This window comes from Rattus norvegicus, chromosome 4 (assembly GCF_021556685.1).
Source record: "Rattus norvegicus strain SHRSP/BbbUtx chromosome 4, alternate assembly SHRSP_T2T, whole genome shotgun sequence".
Classification (NCBI taxonomy): domain Eukaryota; kingdom Metazoa; phylum Chordata; class Mammalia; order Rodentia; family Muridae; genus Rattus; species Rattus norvegicus.
Genome location: NC_141537.1, coordinates 160868585 through 160887492, shown reverse-complemented (window position 1 = coordinate 160887492; position 18908 = coordinate 160868585). Strand labels below are relative to the sequence as shown.

The 18908-nt window shown below is 45.1% G+C and overlaps 1 protein-coding gene across 4 annotated transcripts in view; it reads right to left on the bottom strand.

Moving 5' to 3' along the window:
• Window positions 1–4983: 4983 nt before the first annotated feature.
• Window positions 4984–18908, bottom strand: part of Ano2 (anoctamin 2) — a 353573-nt gene continuing 339648 nt past the window's right edge. For all 4 annotated transcript variants that reach the window (XM_087655423.1, NM_001431940.1, NM_001431941.1 and 1 more), the window contains 2 exon segments: window positions 8110–8215; window positions 4984–5879 (listed from right to left, as the gene is read on the bottom strand). In XM_087655423.1, coding sequence (XP_087511549.1) covers window positions 5607–5879; window positions 8110–8215 — 379 coding nt within the window. In that variant the 3' untranslated portion in view covers window positions 4984–5606.

The window sequence follows — 18908 nt, the reverse complement described above, 5'->3', positions numbered from 1 at the left end:
GCTTAACAGAGGGCAGGTTCCTGAACAGTGGGGGAGGGGAGGGATGACCACAGAATTGAGGAGAAACTGAGCTACAGTAAGCACAGAGGGGTGGAGGCTCAGGGGACAAGGTCAATCAACCACCATGGTATAAAGGGAGCTCTGGGGCTGAGGGAACCCCCAAGACTGTGCCTGGACAAAAAGACAGGATGAGCCCTAGCTCTGCTGTGCTGAGTCCCTTTGCTAGTGTAGGCTAGCCGAAAGCAAGGCATAATCTTGGTCCAGGAAAGTCCCTTATATTACCCATAATTCTAAGGGGGTCGCTAGGTGAGGCCATAAGCAGCAGAACTGAGGACCTGGTGGCTTCTTTAATTCCACCTTACGTAATTCTAACCCTGGACACCAACTGGCAAATGAATATGCCAATATAAAAATGCCATGGTTTTCTTAAATTCTTTTCTTTTAAAAAGATTAATTTATTATTTTATGTGCATGCATATAGATGTATGACATGGATGCAGTACCCAAGGAGGCCAGAAGACATCATATCCTGGTGAAGTGAAGTTACAAATGACTGTGCTGGAAATCAAACCAGGACCCTTCCCTAGAGCAACACGTGCTCGAAACTGATGAGCCGTCTCTCCAGCCCCTCCTAGTTCTTAACTTCAAACTTTGCTTGGTTGTGACTTTCAAACCGTAGGACAAAACTTGATTCTTTGGTTTCTCCATCCTAATTCTCGCTTCCTGAAGTTCTTCCCATAGGCCAGTCACATCTTCCACTGCCATTTAAGACCAGACAATAAACTGCTGTCTGGCTCTCTACCTTTCTCATTCTCTCTCTCTCTCTTTCTCTATCTTATTTCGTAACCAATGACTAATGCATTTATAAGGCTAGTAGGTTGTGTTGGCAGGATTTACAACAGGAAGACTTCCATTTATCTCACAGAAAACCAAACTTAAATACAACAAAACCACGACCATTGTTTTGAGGCAGGGACTTAGCCGAGTTTCTGAGTCCTTCGGAGCCTTGTGGAGTTGAGCAGAATTCCATTTCCACAGGTGGGATAATCTGAGGTGGGCCCAGTCTGGAAGGGCTGTGAGGAGAGACACCAGGAAGGCTTTGCTTCCACTTGTTATACCTTTTTTTGATATTAAAAAAAATGTTACAGGTGTGATGACACACACTCTAATCCCAATGCTCTCAGGACGTCTCTGAGACTGGTGGATCTCTGGGAGTTCAAGGCCAGCCTGTTCTACAGAGAGAGTTCCAGGACAGCTGGAACTGTGTAGTAAAACCTGTCTAATGACACACACTCGAAAGAAAAAAGAAAGCCCATTGAACTGATTCACACCAAGCAACCCTCAGACTGCGTTTATTTCTGTTCTCCACAAGGAAAGGCTGCTGATGGTTAAGGAAAGGGTACAGTTCCTCACCAGGCCCCTCCTCATCATAGTCTCTGCCTAGGTGGGTAACCAATTCTCTTCTCAGTGTGTCTGACTCGGATTATTCCATTTGCAGAAACGGAATTCTGTTCAACTCATCAGGGTTGTGAATGATCCAGACACTCTTTGCTAAGTTCCTGCCTCAAGACGACAGCCACAATTTTGTCATATTTAAGGTTGCTTTACCTGTGAGACGGATAGAAGTCTTGTCTTTTGCAGATCCTGCCAACACAATCTACTAACCTTATGAACACATTAGCCACTGGTTACAACATGAGTCATAATTGAGTAAAAAGACAACAAACAAACACACAGCAAGCTGGTTGCAAACGATCTCTTGGAGGTAAGTACTAAGGCAGCTTAAGAACACATACTTCTCTTGCAGAGAACTAAGGTAGGTTCCCAGCACCCACACAGAATGTCTCACAGCTGCCTTAGACTCCAGCGACAGGGGCTCCTCCTCCCTCCTCTGTACTCCTCGGGCATAGTACTACATGGCATGTGCACCCTCACATACTCACATACATAAATAAAAATGAAATTTTAAATTAAAAAGTAATATTCTCAATGGACACATGCAATTTTAAAAATTAAACATTATTTCAAATCGATGCCTGTGACTGCCTAGATTGTATGAACACAAAAACTTGTGTCACATATTAATATATCTGGATATAAACGTATGTCAGATATTGTTATATTTTATCTGGAAAGGGAATAAGATATGTGTGACCTTATCTCCTTTTTCTTCCTTCATTAGTTCTGAGTTTTATTCACAATGTTTTCCTTATGAAACCACAGAACAACAACAATAAAAATTTTCTCAAAAGCCCAGAGAAGAAATGTTAATGTTTGCTCTGTTTTTAAGACCTCTGCTATCCTTTCTCCACTCCAACTTAACAAGTGTTCCAGAAAATTCTCTTTCTTGGGTATACAACAACATTTGCCACTGCTTCTGCAGTAAAGCAGAGGCACCCAGTGGTCTGTCTGGTAACAGGCATGTCCCTGAGATTGTTTGAATCCAAGATAAGGGTGAGTGGTTAAATCCCTCACTCTCCTGTGGTGCAACTGAGGGCACTATTCAGGCTTTCCACAGTGGGAACCTGCCTCGGGTCAGGTTAGCTCGCCTTTCTGTAGGCTGTGTAGACCTCCCCAAGTGGCTCTTTCAGACCTGGTCCTGAGGATGTGAACCTAGACCACCACAGGCTTCTACCCCCTATTGGGTAGTGGGTAAGGCTGAAGGTTAAAGCAAGTGTCCACCTCTAGGATGGGGAAGGGTGGAGCCCCTCCCCCACCTCTGACCTGTTCCCTTTCTTGACTTCCCCCTCTTGCCATAACAGAAGAAAGGTTAGGCTTCTGTTTGCTTATATTTACCACCTCTTTGCTTTACACTTACCATAAGCTCAATGGGGATATTTCTTTTGCTGGACTACATCTCCCAAGTGCCTTTGCATACTGAGCAGGGGCTGAGAGAGCACACTCTAGAAGTGACGAATCAGTAGATACTGGGATAAAAGAGTTGAGGAGCAGTTCCTTCAGTGATAAAGACCTCCTTACCAGAACATGCTTCTCGCAAAAGATCTCCTTTGTCCCTCTCCAGAAGAGAAGACACAACACAAGGAGCTGTCTGGTACAAAGCCCCGATTCTTATTTCATGGATGTCTAATGCCCAGGATGCTATAAAATCACCATTGTCTTCAGCTATGTGCAAACAGAAGTCTTCTGAATCGTCTATGGACTTACAGATGGATGCTTCTTCAGGAGGGTGCAGAAGTAAAGGCACCCTAAACCAAGTTAACTGATAAACCATCGCAATAAACACATTTTGAACTTAAAACGTAATTCAATGAACTAAAGGAAATGACAATACATTGTGAGTACATTGTAACAAGACAGTACATTGAGCAAAATTGTCAATGAGGAAACACATATGAGTGGAATGAGAGCCTAGAAACCATAATAATTATCAATGCTGTATGCATTAGGAGACTGCTAACGAGTTTCTTCTTTGTCGTTACTTTTGCTTGTCTGAGTCTTTCTTGATGTTCAAATTTTACCTTTGTGCTCATGTAAAACATGTCTCCTATAATGTAAGACAGGAGGAAGTGGACCTGAAGAGTGCGGGCAGCTTGTGAGTGGGGAAGTAGTTCAGTCAATGTCAAGTGGACATTCTGGTGATTGAGACAACCCATGACTATTAATCCTCCCGGGTCCTGGAAACAGGACTACCACAAACACAGATATGAATCCCTGGGACCAACCCTTTTTTCAAGCCTGCAATCTTCAGGCCATTAAGTCTCCTTGAAGTGACATTTTCCTGTCATTGCCCATCACACTCTTTGTGGAAATGCCTCACCTGTTATCAGATGACGTCATGTTTCTGTGTTACTCTACTTAGGACCCAGTCTCCAGGGGTAGTTATAGATATTAAGATACAATGCAATTATGGCAGAGTGTAGGAGTTCATGTACAGGGGTGGTCTGAGACAAGGTTACCTGGAGTTCTAAGAAGCACATTGTGCGTCTTGTCATTACTACAGAAGAAGGAGCTACATTCTGGGGTTTAGAAACTGAAGAGGCTGGATTCTCGACATCTTCTCTCATTCTTTAGGGTTTTCAGAACCCTTTTCTGCTCTCCTCTGGAGCAAGGCCTTCCTTGTATCTGCTTATCAGACATTAACTAGTCAGATTGACCTGTGTGGAACTGGAGATGGGTCAGGATGATATGATATTGCAGCTGGTCTCTGGGTTGCAGAAGGGGCTGAGAAACATAAGAAGCCTTAAGGACAGTGATGAACGACTCTAGCCTTTCTATTCAACTCTTTTTGGAAATCTCCCCATGGAGTCCTGGAGAGCAACCACCAATTGACTGTGTTAGCATTTCAATATGTACCTCCTGGTTCTCTACAATGAGTGTTAATTAGAGCCCCTACACCTCCTTATAGTGCCCCTTACCTGGCCTGACTGCTCCCTTTTGCTTTAATAAGGGAAAAGAAAGTTATCGCCTCCCATTAATCTCCATTATTTACAGTCTTTCTTTTTTATGTTAAATAATTTTTATTAGATACTTTTTAATTTACATTTCAAATGTTATCCCCTTTCCCCCACCCAATCACCCCCCCTTCCCGCCATGACAATCCCCTACACTGGGGGGGGCGTGTCAGCCTTGGCAAGATCAAGGGCTTCTCCTCCCTTTGGTGCCCAACAACCCCATCCTCTGCTATATATGCAGTTGGAGCCATGGGTCGTTTTTCTGATCAACCCCATGGATAAGGTCTAAGTGAACATGCACTTGCCGTGTCCCCATGCTTCCTGTTCACCCTGCTCTACCTAGCACTTCTCCACATTGCATTTACCGTTATCTAAAATTACCACACAACAGTTCATCTCTTGTCCCCAGAATGTAAGCTCTGACAGACAGGGAGTGTCTCTCTTCTATTGCCTGCTTTATGAGAACAGAGCTTGAGAAAGAAAGAGAGGGAGGGAAGCAGAAGAAAAAGGAAAGAATAGAGGTGGAGGGGGAGGAGAAGAAACAGCATCAAAGACAAGAGATGCGTTTTGGTTTTTTTTTAAAAAAGACTTCATTTATTTTATTTTAAACCTGAACTTGCATAAAACAGTGTTTAGTTGCATTGTATATGTCCTTGTCACACAAGCTGCAGATAAGCTTGGATAGGACCGTTGTTCCTTACCACCAGGTCCAACGGCCATGGAAATCCATCCTGTAACTTCATTTGCATCTGCCCAGCCTTGTAGTGGTCCCAGTCACACATGTCTCTGAGAGGTTATTTCAGGGTGACCGTAGGACTGGGGTAGTGATCAGTTATAGTGGGTGCTAGTACGGACAGGGCTCTCACTTTACTTCTTTCACCTAAAATGATGGTGAAGTACAAGAAAGAACCCCAGAGAATTCTATGGTGAAGCAACCCCCATGGGGTACCAACTCCCTGAAAGGACACAACTCAAAAGACGACCTAAAAGAAACAGAAGCTTCCAGTTTCTGAGAAGCTGTATGGTTCCCTTCCGTCCTGCACGCTCTCGTTCTATTTCCCTTTCTGTAACTTCCTTTTGGAGACACCCATAAGCCAGTTCCCAGCAGAAGAGGTGTGCCACTGTGTTATAGGAACATATGGCATGCGCATGTGTCTCGCTATAACATGCCCTCCTCTGCTGCCAACGCCGGGCTCATACGTTGGTGTGCTGGGACCCTGAGGATGCTATGCTGCCTGGCTGGCTCCGGCCTGATGGTGCAGAGCTGGCTGCACGGCTCCTCCTGCTCCTATTCCCACCTCCCTGGCTCCTCTGGGCAGGCTCATCGGCCAGCTTGACCTTCTCATGTTCCTCCTTCAGGAAAAAGTCTACCAACAAGCTCTTCTCCTTCTTGATCTGGTCGCTGATGTCTGTCGGAATATCTGGAATCATCCAGTCCACGAGGACACTCAGGAACATCACTAGATTCTGCCGAGACAAGGAAGAGACGTGACTGGTGGGCCTAGGCTTGCTGGTGTGATACATGGGGTCATAAGTGGGCACCAGCTCACCCTTCAGAGGGACAACCCTGGTACTGACGACTGGATGAGAAAGGAGGAAATGAACAGGCAACTCACTGTCTGAATGGCCTTTACCAATGAGCCAAAATGTTCCTTGGTGTCCTCACTGATAATGGTGTGCCATTAGTAAAATGACTACCTCTTCAATCTAGGGAGCAGCTAATGACGGAGTAATACACATCAAATACTGGCAATGGCAAAACATGGTAGGTAGCAGCTACCTCATGTGTCTTCCCTTCAGAAAGCCCCTTAGTGCACTGTGGCACCAACCACGAGTGTCCTCACATGTCCTTGGTCCTCATACTTCTAGACTTGCTCTAGACTGGGATCTCCAAGGAAGAATCCACAGAGCACAGTGGACTACCTCTTGGACAATTGTCCCATTCATCTCCCCTTCTGTCTCTTCTGCCCTCAATACCAGGTTAGTTAGGAGCTTAGGTGTTTTCACCAATCTGCCTTTAGCCCAACTTCCCTACAGCTCAGCCTGCTCATTCTGCAGACACCAAGGATTCTCTGCATCCAGTTCTCTTTGGCTGATCCCAGGCTTTTGTACACACTTGCATGAGGCTTCCTTCCTCCTGAACCCATCTCTGGGATACCCAGGGAGGCAAGGAAAGTCTTTCTTGGGAGCAGTCTCTCTGAGTGATGAATATCAGGCTATGGCGACTGGCATGGGTCAATTCAAGCTAACATATTCTGATTCTTGCTCATCTGTCAAGTCTATCATTCCTACACATTCATCCAGCACATTCCTCAACTTGTGATCATTTTCTGTCCAGGGACTATGTGCTTGTGTGTCTTCTCTTTCCCCTCTAGGAAACTAAGGTGGCAACAGGCCTTGCACTTTACATCATGCTCCTGGGAACTCAAGGGAAGGCTTTGGTAACAACTGTGTTCAGAGGCTCCCAGGTATTTAGGCTTTTCTTCTACCCCACCATCTATGTGAGTGGCCTGTGACATGTGACATATGGGCAAGTGAGGAGATGGGTGCAGGTGGCAGGGGAGGGGGGCAGTACAGGGATGTCTAGGCAATTTTTCAAACATATCATCCCATCTCTCCGGGGGAAGAATAGTGTCTTCTGTAGGTGAAAGATTAGCTGGTGGGCTTTTCTACATCCGGGGCTGGAGTCTGAAGGCCAGGATACCTTAGAGCCCCCCAGAGACCCGCCTTTAGGGAATACAAAAGCCAAAGGGGCTGAAGAGAAAAGGATCTGGCTTTGTGCTCTGGCCTCTGCTCAAAGATCAACAAGACCCTGAGTGGGAATTGGAGGCCCTGGAGCTCAGAGAATCTCAGCGATGCAACTGGAGCTGTGGCTATTGTCAAAGATAGGAATCACCGAGCTCGAGTTTGCTATTCATTCCAGGGGTGGCTAGATGACTCTGTAGAGCCCTCTAGCCAGATGTCTCCATAGCGAACAATGCTAACAAAGGAGGGACCCAAGAGCTCAGGAGGAAAGTTTCCGAACTTGAGCCCTTTCTCAGGCTGACAGAAGGGATGTGCTGTTTGTCTGTCTCAGGGCTGAGACTCTGGTTTCAATGGTTCTCCACTTTCTTTTCTTCTTCTCCAGTTTAAGTGGGCAACTATCTCCACTTTGCAACTTACTCTACATCTGTTCGATAACTTTACTCAGGAGTTTATTATCTCTCGGCCAAGTCCACCCATTCATAGAAGCTCTCTCTGGGGAATCCTTCTGCTTTACAGTTATTGCCGCCTGCCCCATGAGAGCTTCCCTATGTCACAGAGTACAAGTGGGCCTCTGTCTCCACTGCCCCCTATGCCCAGACTCAACCAACCATGGATCAAGAATAACAGAGAACAAAACCACACCGGCAGACACACGTGTTTGTCCATATTTCTTAGGCCTGTCCCCATTTTTACATTTCATGAGAGGTTATTGGTAGGTTACATGAAAATGTGATGTCATTTGTACAAAGGACTTCAGTGCCCTTAGTCTGGGTGTCCCACAGAGGTATTAAAGCCACATACACGCACCCGGACACTAAGAATGACTGTCCCTTAAGCATCTGGCTATGAGGAACAGGCACGGCACTATGACTGTCTTCACCCATGGCACTATGACTGTCTTCACCCGGGCAGCCTGCATCCTAACTGGTTGGTCTCCACCTGGATAACTTACCTGGAAGATGATGACAAAGGCCAGACGGGCAGACAGAACAGACCAGTACTGCTTGGAAAACTCATATGGGTTTGGTGCCCAGGGTGGCTCTCGATAATCTTTGAACCTGCCCAAAGAAAGATATGGTATTCAGACTGAATGGCAACAGAGATTGGGGAGATGGCTCAGCTGGTCAGTATTTGTTACCCAAGCATGAATGCCTGAGTTTGGCTCTATAAAGGTGGAGTGGTGGCATGCGATTCTCGTTCCAGCAATGGAGAGGCAGAGAGAGGCGGATTCCTGGGACACGTTTGTCACCAAGCCTAGCTTAACAGATAAGCCCCAGGTCCCACTGAAAGACACGATCTCTTAAAACCAAGATGGACACCTCCTGAGGAAAAACCTGAGGCTGGCTTCTGCCTTCCATATTCATGTGTACACATATACACACACTCGGTTACACGCACATACATGCACCTGTGCACACACAAGAACATTAAATAAATAAGTAAAGTTAAAATGTAAACAAATAGTAGACTGGGTATTGAGGGGAAGCAGATACTTCTATGAATAAAATCTCAAGAATTGAACAATAGATGAGATCTTGGCTGTTAAACTTGGGAAGTAGGAGACAGCAGAAATTCGCAGTCCAACCAACAATTGTCTATGGAATTAAAAATCAGAGTCCACAAAAGTCAACCTAGAGATGTATCTTTTTCTGTTCTCCCTCCCCAACACCTCCTAAAGCTTCCTCTGGTATCAGGATGTAATTCTCAGGGGAACCCACATTCATGGCTCCCATTATCTGCTAGGAGCTCCCAGATGCCTCATATGGTGCTATGTAGCAGTTCCATGTAGACCTGGGCAACTAGCAAGTCACCTCATAGTCCTCCTCAAGGCAACAGCTTTGAAGATTTCCAGCTATACCACTGAAGCCAAAGGAAAGCCAATGCAGTCCAAGCAGAAGGTTGAATGAATTGGGGAAGGGCCATTTGGTCAACAGTCTTCTCTAATTATCTTCATGACTTATCTATATGCTCTATTAAATATCAATGCCTGGTGTGAGCCCCCACTCCTTCTCAGGCCCACAGAGGAAATAGCATGTTTTGTTTTCTGTCTCTGCAATGACTCATGTCACAGAGAATTCCTTTTCTAATCCTGGAAAAATGACAAAGGCTCGTAGCAGCACTGTGACCATTCACAGACCCATTCTCTCGATGGAGTTCAACAAGTTTTCCAATGGCAACCCTTAGGGTGGAAAAAGAGTCGGGATAGTATCAGACTACCCAGTAGTGTGTGTGTGTGTGTGTGTGTGTGTGTGTGTGTGTGTGTGTGTGTGTGTGTGGCTGCCAAGGAAGGCAGAGAAGAGACTGCCCAGAGAGAGGCATCATATGCAGGACTGGACGCATAGAATGTATATAGCCTGGAGAAAAAGAAAAGACTTTTCTGCATTTTTGTCTTTCAATCCTTTTAACACACTCGTGCAGGTATCCCATATAGCATACATGGTAGGAACCTGTGGACTCAGAATTCAAGTGTATGACCCAGGAGAGATTCAAGGCCAGCAAGAAGCAGAGGGAAGCGAGGATAAAAGTCTAGCGGGATCCAGGCTCTTCCCCATTTTCACAGAGCACTTTGTCAACAGCTGAAGTTGAAGGTGGGTTCATAAATGGAGGGTCTCTGGTCCTTTCCCTTATCATGAAGAAACTAATGTTGCACAAGTTCTGGGTATCAGTACAATGGCTGCCAGTTTCCAAGAGTAGGTGTGAGGAGGATAGAACAGAAAGGAATATATACACAAAGAAAAGGCTGGAGCAATGAAGTCAGCAACAGAAAGACACGCTATACAACAGACACGGATCTCTCCACTAGGGCTTGGCAAGAAGCCAGGAGCTCCCACCTCACTGCCTGGCTCCCCCCACTGCCTGGCTCCCTCACTGCCTGGCTCCCCCACTTCCAACAGCTGATTGCAGCTGTCGCAAGCTTGATTTGACATCTGGCTGAAAAGCAGAGCTAACTGCAGCCCAGCAGAGCACCACAGAGCACCAAGGTATTCATTCAGATCATCCGTGGCTGAGGACAGGAACATAGAAAGCTATGCAGACTGCTTGCTCGTAGAGAAAGGGAGAAAGACCAGGGAGGAGGGGGAAAGGGAGGAAGGAAAGGGGTAGGGAAAGAGACAGAGACTTTGAGTCAGAGCAAGGGGGAGTGGAAGCATGTAAGTCAAAATGAATAGGATGTCTTGGGAATGGAGGAAAACCTTTTTAGATTTGCCCCCTTTTCTGCTGCAAGCAAAACAGGGTCTACTTCTTTCCAATGCCAGAGGAGGCTACCACCCTGCTGCTGTTTATGGGGACATCCGCCCCCGTGTACGGTCCAGTCACTCGGCTACAAGGACAGCCCATTTCTCCCCTTTCCTAGCACTGGCTATGAAGGAACAGCTGCTCGCTGAGCTTGGTATGAGAGTCACTGCGTACTCCTCCCCTTGCAGTCTGAAAAGAATCCATAAATAATCGAATTCAGCTTCCAACTCGGCTACTAACTTACCACAGTTTTCAGAACTGTTGCTCTGCCCTCCCCTGGTGTCCAAATCATGTTTTGACTCTAACAGGCACATTCATGTGATGGAGGATCTGGGGTGGTGGAAGTGGAGGGACTGGGCAGAGCTCTGTCCAGAGAGATGGACCTGAAGACAGCTCTACACGTGGAGGAGTGAAGGGTGGTTGTACTGAAGGAAAAGCCACACCACAGAAAATAGTGATAAGGGACTTGACACCCTTTACATCTGTCCACATTCCTTCTAAAGTAACTCTCTGACCTCCAGTGACAACAACCTACTTAACACTAATGAGTAGACATATCTATTACCAAAAAGAATATAACACAGAATGTAAACTTTACTGTATGTGATGAATTGATACTTTGCTCTAGCTTACCCTAGCCTACCCTGGAATGTTCTTCCCTCCACTCTATTCTAGTCTGTCCCATTCTTCCAAAGGCTGTTTGTGACCATTGGAGCCATTTCACAATCCGCTAATGAAGCATGATTCATCTTTTGAAGAGCAGGATTCCAGTAAGCCCGTGCCACTGGGTACATAATTGGTTGTTTACATGCCAATGTAAGTTCAGCTTACATAACATTTATTTTCTTCTTCTGAAATTTGATCCTAAGAAGTCAGGCTTATCAACTGTTTTCTCTAAGTAGCTAGAAGACACTTGCTAAACAAAGAGACAATTAGCCTTAAGAATAAAAGTATCTTCAGAAGACAGGTGGCTAATAGGCTTCATTGTCCCGAAGCGCTGTGGTAATGATCTGTGGTGCTTGTTTTCCAAGTCCAGAGCTGAGGGAAACGTGTGTTCTTGAGACAGCGAGTGACTGTTTGAAGCTACTCCCAGCACTTGGATCCTGAATCCTCCTGACTATCCTCTAAGGGCCCAAGGGTTAAAGTCTTGGCACCTTGTCGCTCTGTTGGAATGCGGTAGAACCTTAAAGTGGTGGGAACCCGTTGGAAGTCCTTTGGTCAACTAGGGTGTGAAAGGTTGTGAGACCTTGCTCTTTCTCCTCTTCTCTCTTGCTTCCTCTATCACATGTCCCTTCCATGACATGTTTGTAGGCCCAAAGAAAATTCTCTCCAAAACATCCAGTGCCAAAACACTTTCTCTTTATAAATTGTAAATCGCTCACTCCAGGTATTTGCTACAGCAACAAAAAGATGACTAACACAGCCATCGCCCACGTTACTGCATGTTCTGAGACCCAGTGTTCTTATCCACCTTAGCCTGAGCCTTCCTTCCCAGTGAGGCTAGGTATGTATCAACTCAGCAAATCGGCACACTGCCTGGTCCTTCAGGAGAAATCACCCAGTACAGGTTGAGTGAGTGCCCCTTATCTGAAACGCTGGGTACTAGAAGGATCACAGATTTCAAATTTTCTTCCTATTTTGGAATCCTTGCTTACATTTAAGGCATCTTGGGGATGGGCCTGAAGCAAAAGTGTGAAATTCATCGATGGTTCAAATACTCTTTCACACATAAAGTGAACATAGTTTTATATGGTACATTTAAATTGTGGCGTTCACGGAGCAATGTTTTGTAGTGTTTATTTTTCCACTTGTGATGTAATATTAAAACAAATCCTTTCAGACTTCTTTGAGTCTCATGTTTTGGATTTGTGGGTTACGGATGCAGATCTGTAATAACTATTCATTCTCATTTCGCTAAAGGTGACTTGTGGCTTTAGACAGGGCACACAGACAACCCTTCTCAATCCTTCTGGCTTCTGGAGAAGGTTTTGAAACACTCAAGTTCCAGTCCCAGGATTTGGATGACCATCAGAGGTGGCAGACACTGGCCACCACAGGGGCCTTTTTTAGGATTACATTCAGGTAAATGGCACAAGACAGGAGAGACTTGATGGAGGACATCCTGAGACCTGGGAAGAACAGCTTTTTTCCTAGTCCATCCCCATCCTGTCATATGACCTCCAACACCTGACAAGTCTCCTCTGGGCAGCCTCAGTTTTCCAGCATGCCCATGTTACCCCCAAAGGGAAGCAGCATTTTAACTTTAGTCATATCAGTTGGAGACACTCAACCTTCCTCTAGTTCTGCTTTATTGTCCTTGAGCTTTAATGCTATTTATGAAGAATTGCTTCTGAGTCTTCCAAGACTCATGAGACAGCTAGGTCACCTAAGCAGGACACATGGCATTAGGTTGCCTCTGCCTTCTACGTGAGTCAGGTACATCATGTCTCTGAACCTTAGCAGTCTAAATCAGAAAAAGAAACCAGTACGCCATGTACCACAGGGATAAAGTCCCAGAAGGGACACACCTGCCCTCCAGCCCAAGCATGAAAAACATGTGTACAGGTGTGCATGTACACTCAATGTTAAAGGAAGACACAGTGAGAATTTAATAAAACAGTGTTGGTTAATGTGATTTCTAGAAGCTTCCACATCAAAAGTGGGGCACAGTGGTATCTCCTGGGAGATAAAGTCTAGGGTGGGACTGTGAAGGGGGCCTTTTCCTTTCATACATAGATATATGTACACAGAATTATTTTTATAAGAAAGAGGTTCATAAATTTTTCTGCAGTGCTAGGAATGGTACCCAAAGTCTCTGTGTATACCAGCCAAGCGCTCTGCCACTGAATTACATTCCTGCAGTAGAGGCACATAATTTAGAAAAGATGTAATTACTAGCAATAATCAGTTGACTCTGATATGTTTCATACTGATATTTTAAGAGCAAAATTACAGTGTTAACTGGGGCGGACTGCCATATCACAGGTAAAACCGATTTTTAAAAAGTCAACATTTTATTTTAGTTTTAAAATTATGTTAATATTATTTTGTGAAAACTCCATGAATGGAATTAAATTTGGACATTACCTAAATAAATGTGGTTTCCATGAACTCAAATTATGTTTCATTGTTATGAGACAAACCCATGGAATGATAGCTTCAAGGTTCTGCAATTCCTATTATGCTAAAGAAATGGGAAAATGGGGTAAGGTTCACGGGCATGCCACCTGCTGATTGCTGGAAGATGCTGGATTTGCACAGAGGTTCAGCTGGAAGCAGGACGTTGCAGGAGTAGGAACCTGCAGCGTTTCAGATTTTTCTAGCACTATATTCATATATTAATGAATCATTAGATTTCTTGAAAAGCCTTCATATTTACAGACATAGAAACTAAGGCTCTGTTACTTTGTTTTCTCACCACTGTGATAAAATACTTGACAGAACCCACCGAAGAAAGGGAGGGGAGTAACTGTGACTCACAGTGTGAGGGGAGACAGTCCACTGTGGTGGGAAGAACGGCCATAGGAACGTGTTCACATCCAATCCCATCAGGAAGTAGAGACTGGACAGGAAGTATGGCAGGGTTATAAACGTCAAATCTCTGTAACCTACTTCCTCCAGAAACACCTGCCTCACTTTCAGGAGTTTGGCAACCTTACAGAAGGGCAACACCAGCCAAGCATATCCTTGGGGGCACATCTCATATCTGAATCACTCAAATACATAGACAGAGAAGGAAAGAGACTCCCTCAGTTGTCACTGTCCTCAGTCTATCCTCACCTGTAGGGTAGCCAGCGACTGTGAGATCTGCCACAACCCACAAAAACATCCAAGTGCTGAAGGGAAGGAAGGAGCCAACACTGAGAAGCAGGTCACCCACCATCAAGAAAGACTTTTTCTTAGATGAAGTGTTAGCTCTACAATGAATCAGTTAGCAAATGTCTTTCTTGACTCCAAACAGTGGTGTGAGGAAAAAAAAACCTTTTTAAATAGCCTCACTGGAATTGAATGTCATATTAATGCTGAAGCAATTATGTACAATACTTTCAGGCCCTCTGAGCCACTTTAAAACGCCTTCTGAAACTGGCTTTTGGTAGAGGAAAATGGTAGAGGTAATTAGGGCCTAATGAGAACCATGTCGATCCAACAGTTGGTAAAGATCAGGGAGCCGACACCTGGGAAAGCGGGCTACCTTTGCTGCTACATGGAACAGACACGAGGCAGCCACAGGCTGGAAGGGAACTTGTCTCTTCAAAGGCTTTGCACAGGGCCTTGGGATATGGAAGCTCTTAAGTGTAGCCGGAGCCAAACGAGGATGCCTGCTTCTGCATGGTCGACACCTCCAAACAGTTCAGTTGAGGTGATGGTGCCCATGTGTGTCCTTGTGAACTCTCTGCTTCCTTCCTGCTGAGCCAGGAACTGAGACACTATTCAGCCTCCAGTGCATGGTGGCTGCTTGACCTTGTCAAACAGCCATTAATCATGCCTGATGCCCGACATCTTGGAACTGTTTAAGAAAGAGCCCTGCTGGAGTAGTTCAATGGCTGAGGTGAGAATGTCCCCAGAAATGGTGCCTTTGCCTCTCTTTGCCCATTGCAAATGGGCAGTCAGAGACATGTCTTAATGCTTACTGCCATTTTAAAAACCTCTAGCCCTAATACGGTTAGACTGGAGACCAAGGCGTCAGTTTTATGTGAGTATATGTATCTCCAGAGGTTGTTGATGATGGAGAATCAGAAGGGCCATCAAGTTCTCAAGGCTATTTGCCAGAAAAAAATCAATGTAAAGTTCATTTCCTGCTGCAAAGCAATTACAAAGCTGGGCTATAGGCTACACACTCGCATCTGATTCCCACAGTATTTATATCAGTCCCTTCACTGTATGCATAGCCTTTCTCTCTCTCTCTCTCTCTCTCTCTCTCTCTCTCTCTCTCTCTCTCTCTCTCTCTCTCTCATAAGACCCACATTAAGTAGATATTTCCATCAACAATTCCTAACCTTCTTAACCCTATTTGACACACATCCTACACCATGCTACACAAGAAGGCCGCCTCTCACACAAAGCCAAAACATAAAACAGATTATTTCTGTGGCCACTGAATTCTGCATTCTTTCTCCTCGATCTCTTTTGAATGCTTACCCCCAAACATGTAGGTCTGGGTGAGGTACTGTCAGCACAGTGACTCCAGAAGACGTTAGTAGAGTGGCATCATAAACAACCTGTTCACCTACTCCTCGGCTTCATGTGGACTTCCGAATGGAGGCGCTGTGGCACTCTGCATCACAGAGCTTGTACCAGGGTTTCACACACTTGCACAATGACTCCAATCCTAACTGGTACTGAACTTCTTGACTGCTTCAAAGGTCATTCCAGTTCGATCTTACGATGACTTGTTTCTGAAGACGCATTTTCTTGGCAGAAGGATAGCTCCTGATAATCCTGTCCCTCATTGGCAATGTTGGCTTTTTTTTTAATTTAGTCTCTCTCTCCCTCCCCATCTTTATCTCCCCCACCCAGTACCTACACTCTCTTTCTCTCTCTGTCTCCGTCTCTCTCTGTCTCTGTCTCTATCTCTCGCTGTCTCTCTGTCTCTCTCTGTCTCTCTCTGTCTCTCTGTCTCTCTGTCTCTCTCTCCCCCTCCCCATCTTTATCTCCCCCACCCAGTACCTACACTCTCTTTCTCTCTCTGTCTCCGTCTCTCTCTGTCTCTGTCTCTATCTCTCTCTGTCTCTCTGTCTCTCTGTCTCTCTGTCTCTCTGTCTCTCGCTCTCTCTCTGTCTCCCTCTGTCTCCGTGTCTCTCTGTCTCTCTGTCTCTGTCTCTCTGTCTCTCTGTCTCTCTGTCTCTCACTCTCTCTCTGTCTCCCTCTGTCTCCGTGTCTCTCTGTCTCTCTGTCTCTGTCTCTATCTCTCTCTGTCTCTCTCTCTCTCTCTCCCTCCCCATCTTTATCTCCCCCACCCAGTACCTACACTCTCTTTCTCTCTCTGTCTCCCTCTGTCTCTGTCTCTCTCTGTCTCTGTCTCTATCTCTCTCTGTCTCTCTGTGTCTCTCTCTGTGTGTGTGTGTGTGTGTGTGTGTGTGTGTGTGTGTGTGTGTGTATTACATTTGTATTCACAGGAGCACAGACGACAACCTGTGGTATCAGTCCTTGCTTTTCATCCCCTTTGAGATAATTTTTTGTCGGACATCTTGTATACCTAGCTAGCCTTTAAGGGATTCTTTTGTCTCTGCCTACTGTCTTCCTGCAGGAACACTGGAATTACAGAATTGCACCACTGTGTTGGGCCCTGCGTGAGCATGGGGATCGGAACCCAGATTCTTACACTTGTATAGCAATAGCTTTACCCTCCGAGGCATCTCCTCATCCTGAGGATAGTCACGAACAGGTAATATCCACACAATTTCATCTACCTGTATAGAAACTGTGAAGCTACTGTCAGAAGTTTGTGCGTAACTGGTTGGAAAATCCAGAGACCTCAAAGCAGCTGCAGGAAGCTCAGCCCTGTGTATCCTGATTCATGTCCTGACAACACTTCCGGCTCCTGAGCCCTTTGCATTATAGGGTGAGTAAAACAAACCCTGCTTGATTGGTCAGGACGGCTGATACCAATCACGAGGAGCTTGAACGTATAATCAGCACTGACTAAGGTAGAACTGAGAGATAAAAAAGATGGGTTTTGACTTGTTTGATTGAATTAAACCTCATTCAAAGTTAGACCTACACTTGGCTCCCAGTATGGATCCATCAAAGTCAACGGTGTTTAGAAATCATAACTGCTACTGGGTGACCTAAAGTCAGGGTGGAAGAAAGACCCCTGGTGCTCATGACTGATAGGTGCTGTTAGACCTGCTGAAGAGACAGATAGTATTGGCCTTGGTTCTCACTGCATAGCACTGGGAGTCTGTGCTCCTGGAGAAACTTGATCTGAACTTTAGTTCAGGTTCTGTCGCCAGGAACATCTATAATCTTAGAGAACTCCGAAGTTTCCCAAGCCTTACCTGCTTCTTTTGATTTCTTTTTGAGAGACTGAAGCATTAAGGGACTCTTTCCACAATCACTTCCAGTTAATAAAATTATTTATTTCCAGTTATTAAAAAAGATTAGAAGTACTGCTTTTCAGGGCCTATTTGTTTAGTGAAAATCTTTGGACTGACTTTGTGGGCAACACTTGAGCAGACACATATGCTGGAATAATTTTTTGTGCACTGTGTAAAGATTATCCTTGAATTATTCAAATGCTGGTTTCTGATCCAGTAAAGATCTGATTACAGGCTGGATTTTGGTATTGTCAAGCATCTCTTGCCTTGGTATTTTGTAAACATCACCTTCTGATTGGTTAAAATAAAAAACCTATGACCTATAGCAGTAAGCAGAATAGAAAGGTGGGACTTCCAAAGACAGAGGGACTCTGGGAAAGAGTCGGGCATGGGAGATTCAGCAGGCCAGACATGCATGGAGGAAGAAGCAGGCCAGGAAGGAAAGAAAGATAACTAACCAGCCATGTAGTAGAACTTAGATTAGTATAAATGGGACAGCTGAATTATGGCCTAGTAGGAAACAAGTCCTAGCTATAAGGCCAAAAGCTTATAAATAAAAATAGTCTCCATGTCCTTATTCAGGAACTGGGCTGGGCATTAAAAGGCCCATGGCTACACACATATCTTACTAGAAATGTCTTGCAGCTCTGGCACAGGCCCTCAGTGCTAGAGAACATGGCTGTTGGAGTTACAGACCAAAGTCCAGCACCATGGACAGTCTGCCAAACCAGCCAGATTCAGTGGCCTGGGCAGTGCCTAGGCTAGGAGGAAATCCCCATGCAAGAGGACTTCTGAGGGTTGGGCACTTTGTAGCCCCAGCTGTAACAACCTTTGAGACATCTATGCTCATATAAATGAATGGATAGATCTGCTGTGGGCCTGGTCACTGCTGTTTCACCTTTTCTTGCTTGACTCCATAAAGTTAGTGCTGATTGAGGATAACCATCAACTTAAATCAAGGTCAGTAAGCTAAGTTGTCTGGGTTGGAATGAACAAACCATCTCTCTGATGGTCTCAGACTGTGGATCTGAGCTTAAGCATCTCTCTTAGGATCATCTGGCTCTGAGCCCCATGGGGGAAAATATGAGCACTGTTCTGACTGTACTAAGACTCCAGTCTTGCCACAGTCAGAATATTCACCCTCAAAACAAACAATGCTGGTATGAAAAATGTAAATGGAGATCACTATGGAGTCCCTCAAAAATATGAAATAATAAAACTACCAAAGAGTCCGGTTAGTTATTCAAGTGTACACTTCCAAAGCAATCTAAGGGAGCACACCATAGAGACAGATGCATATCCTTTTTTTTTTTTTGGTTTGGAAACAGTAGATTAGGCTGGTTTTGAATTCACAGAGATTCGCTTGCCTCTGCTGGGACTAAAGGCATGGGCCACCATGCCTGGCCCTACATATCCATATTTATCACTGCTCTAGTCACAATAAATAAGAAACGGAATCAGCTTAGACACATGCACGCGC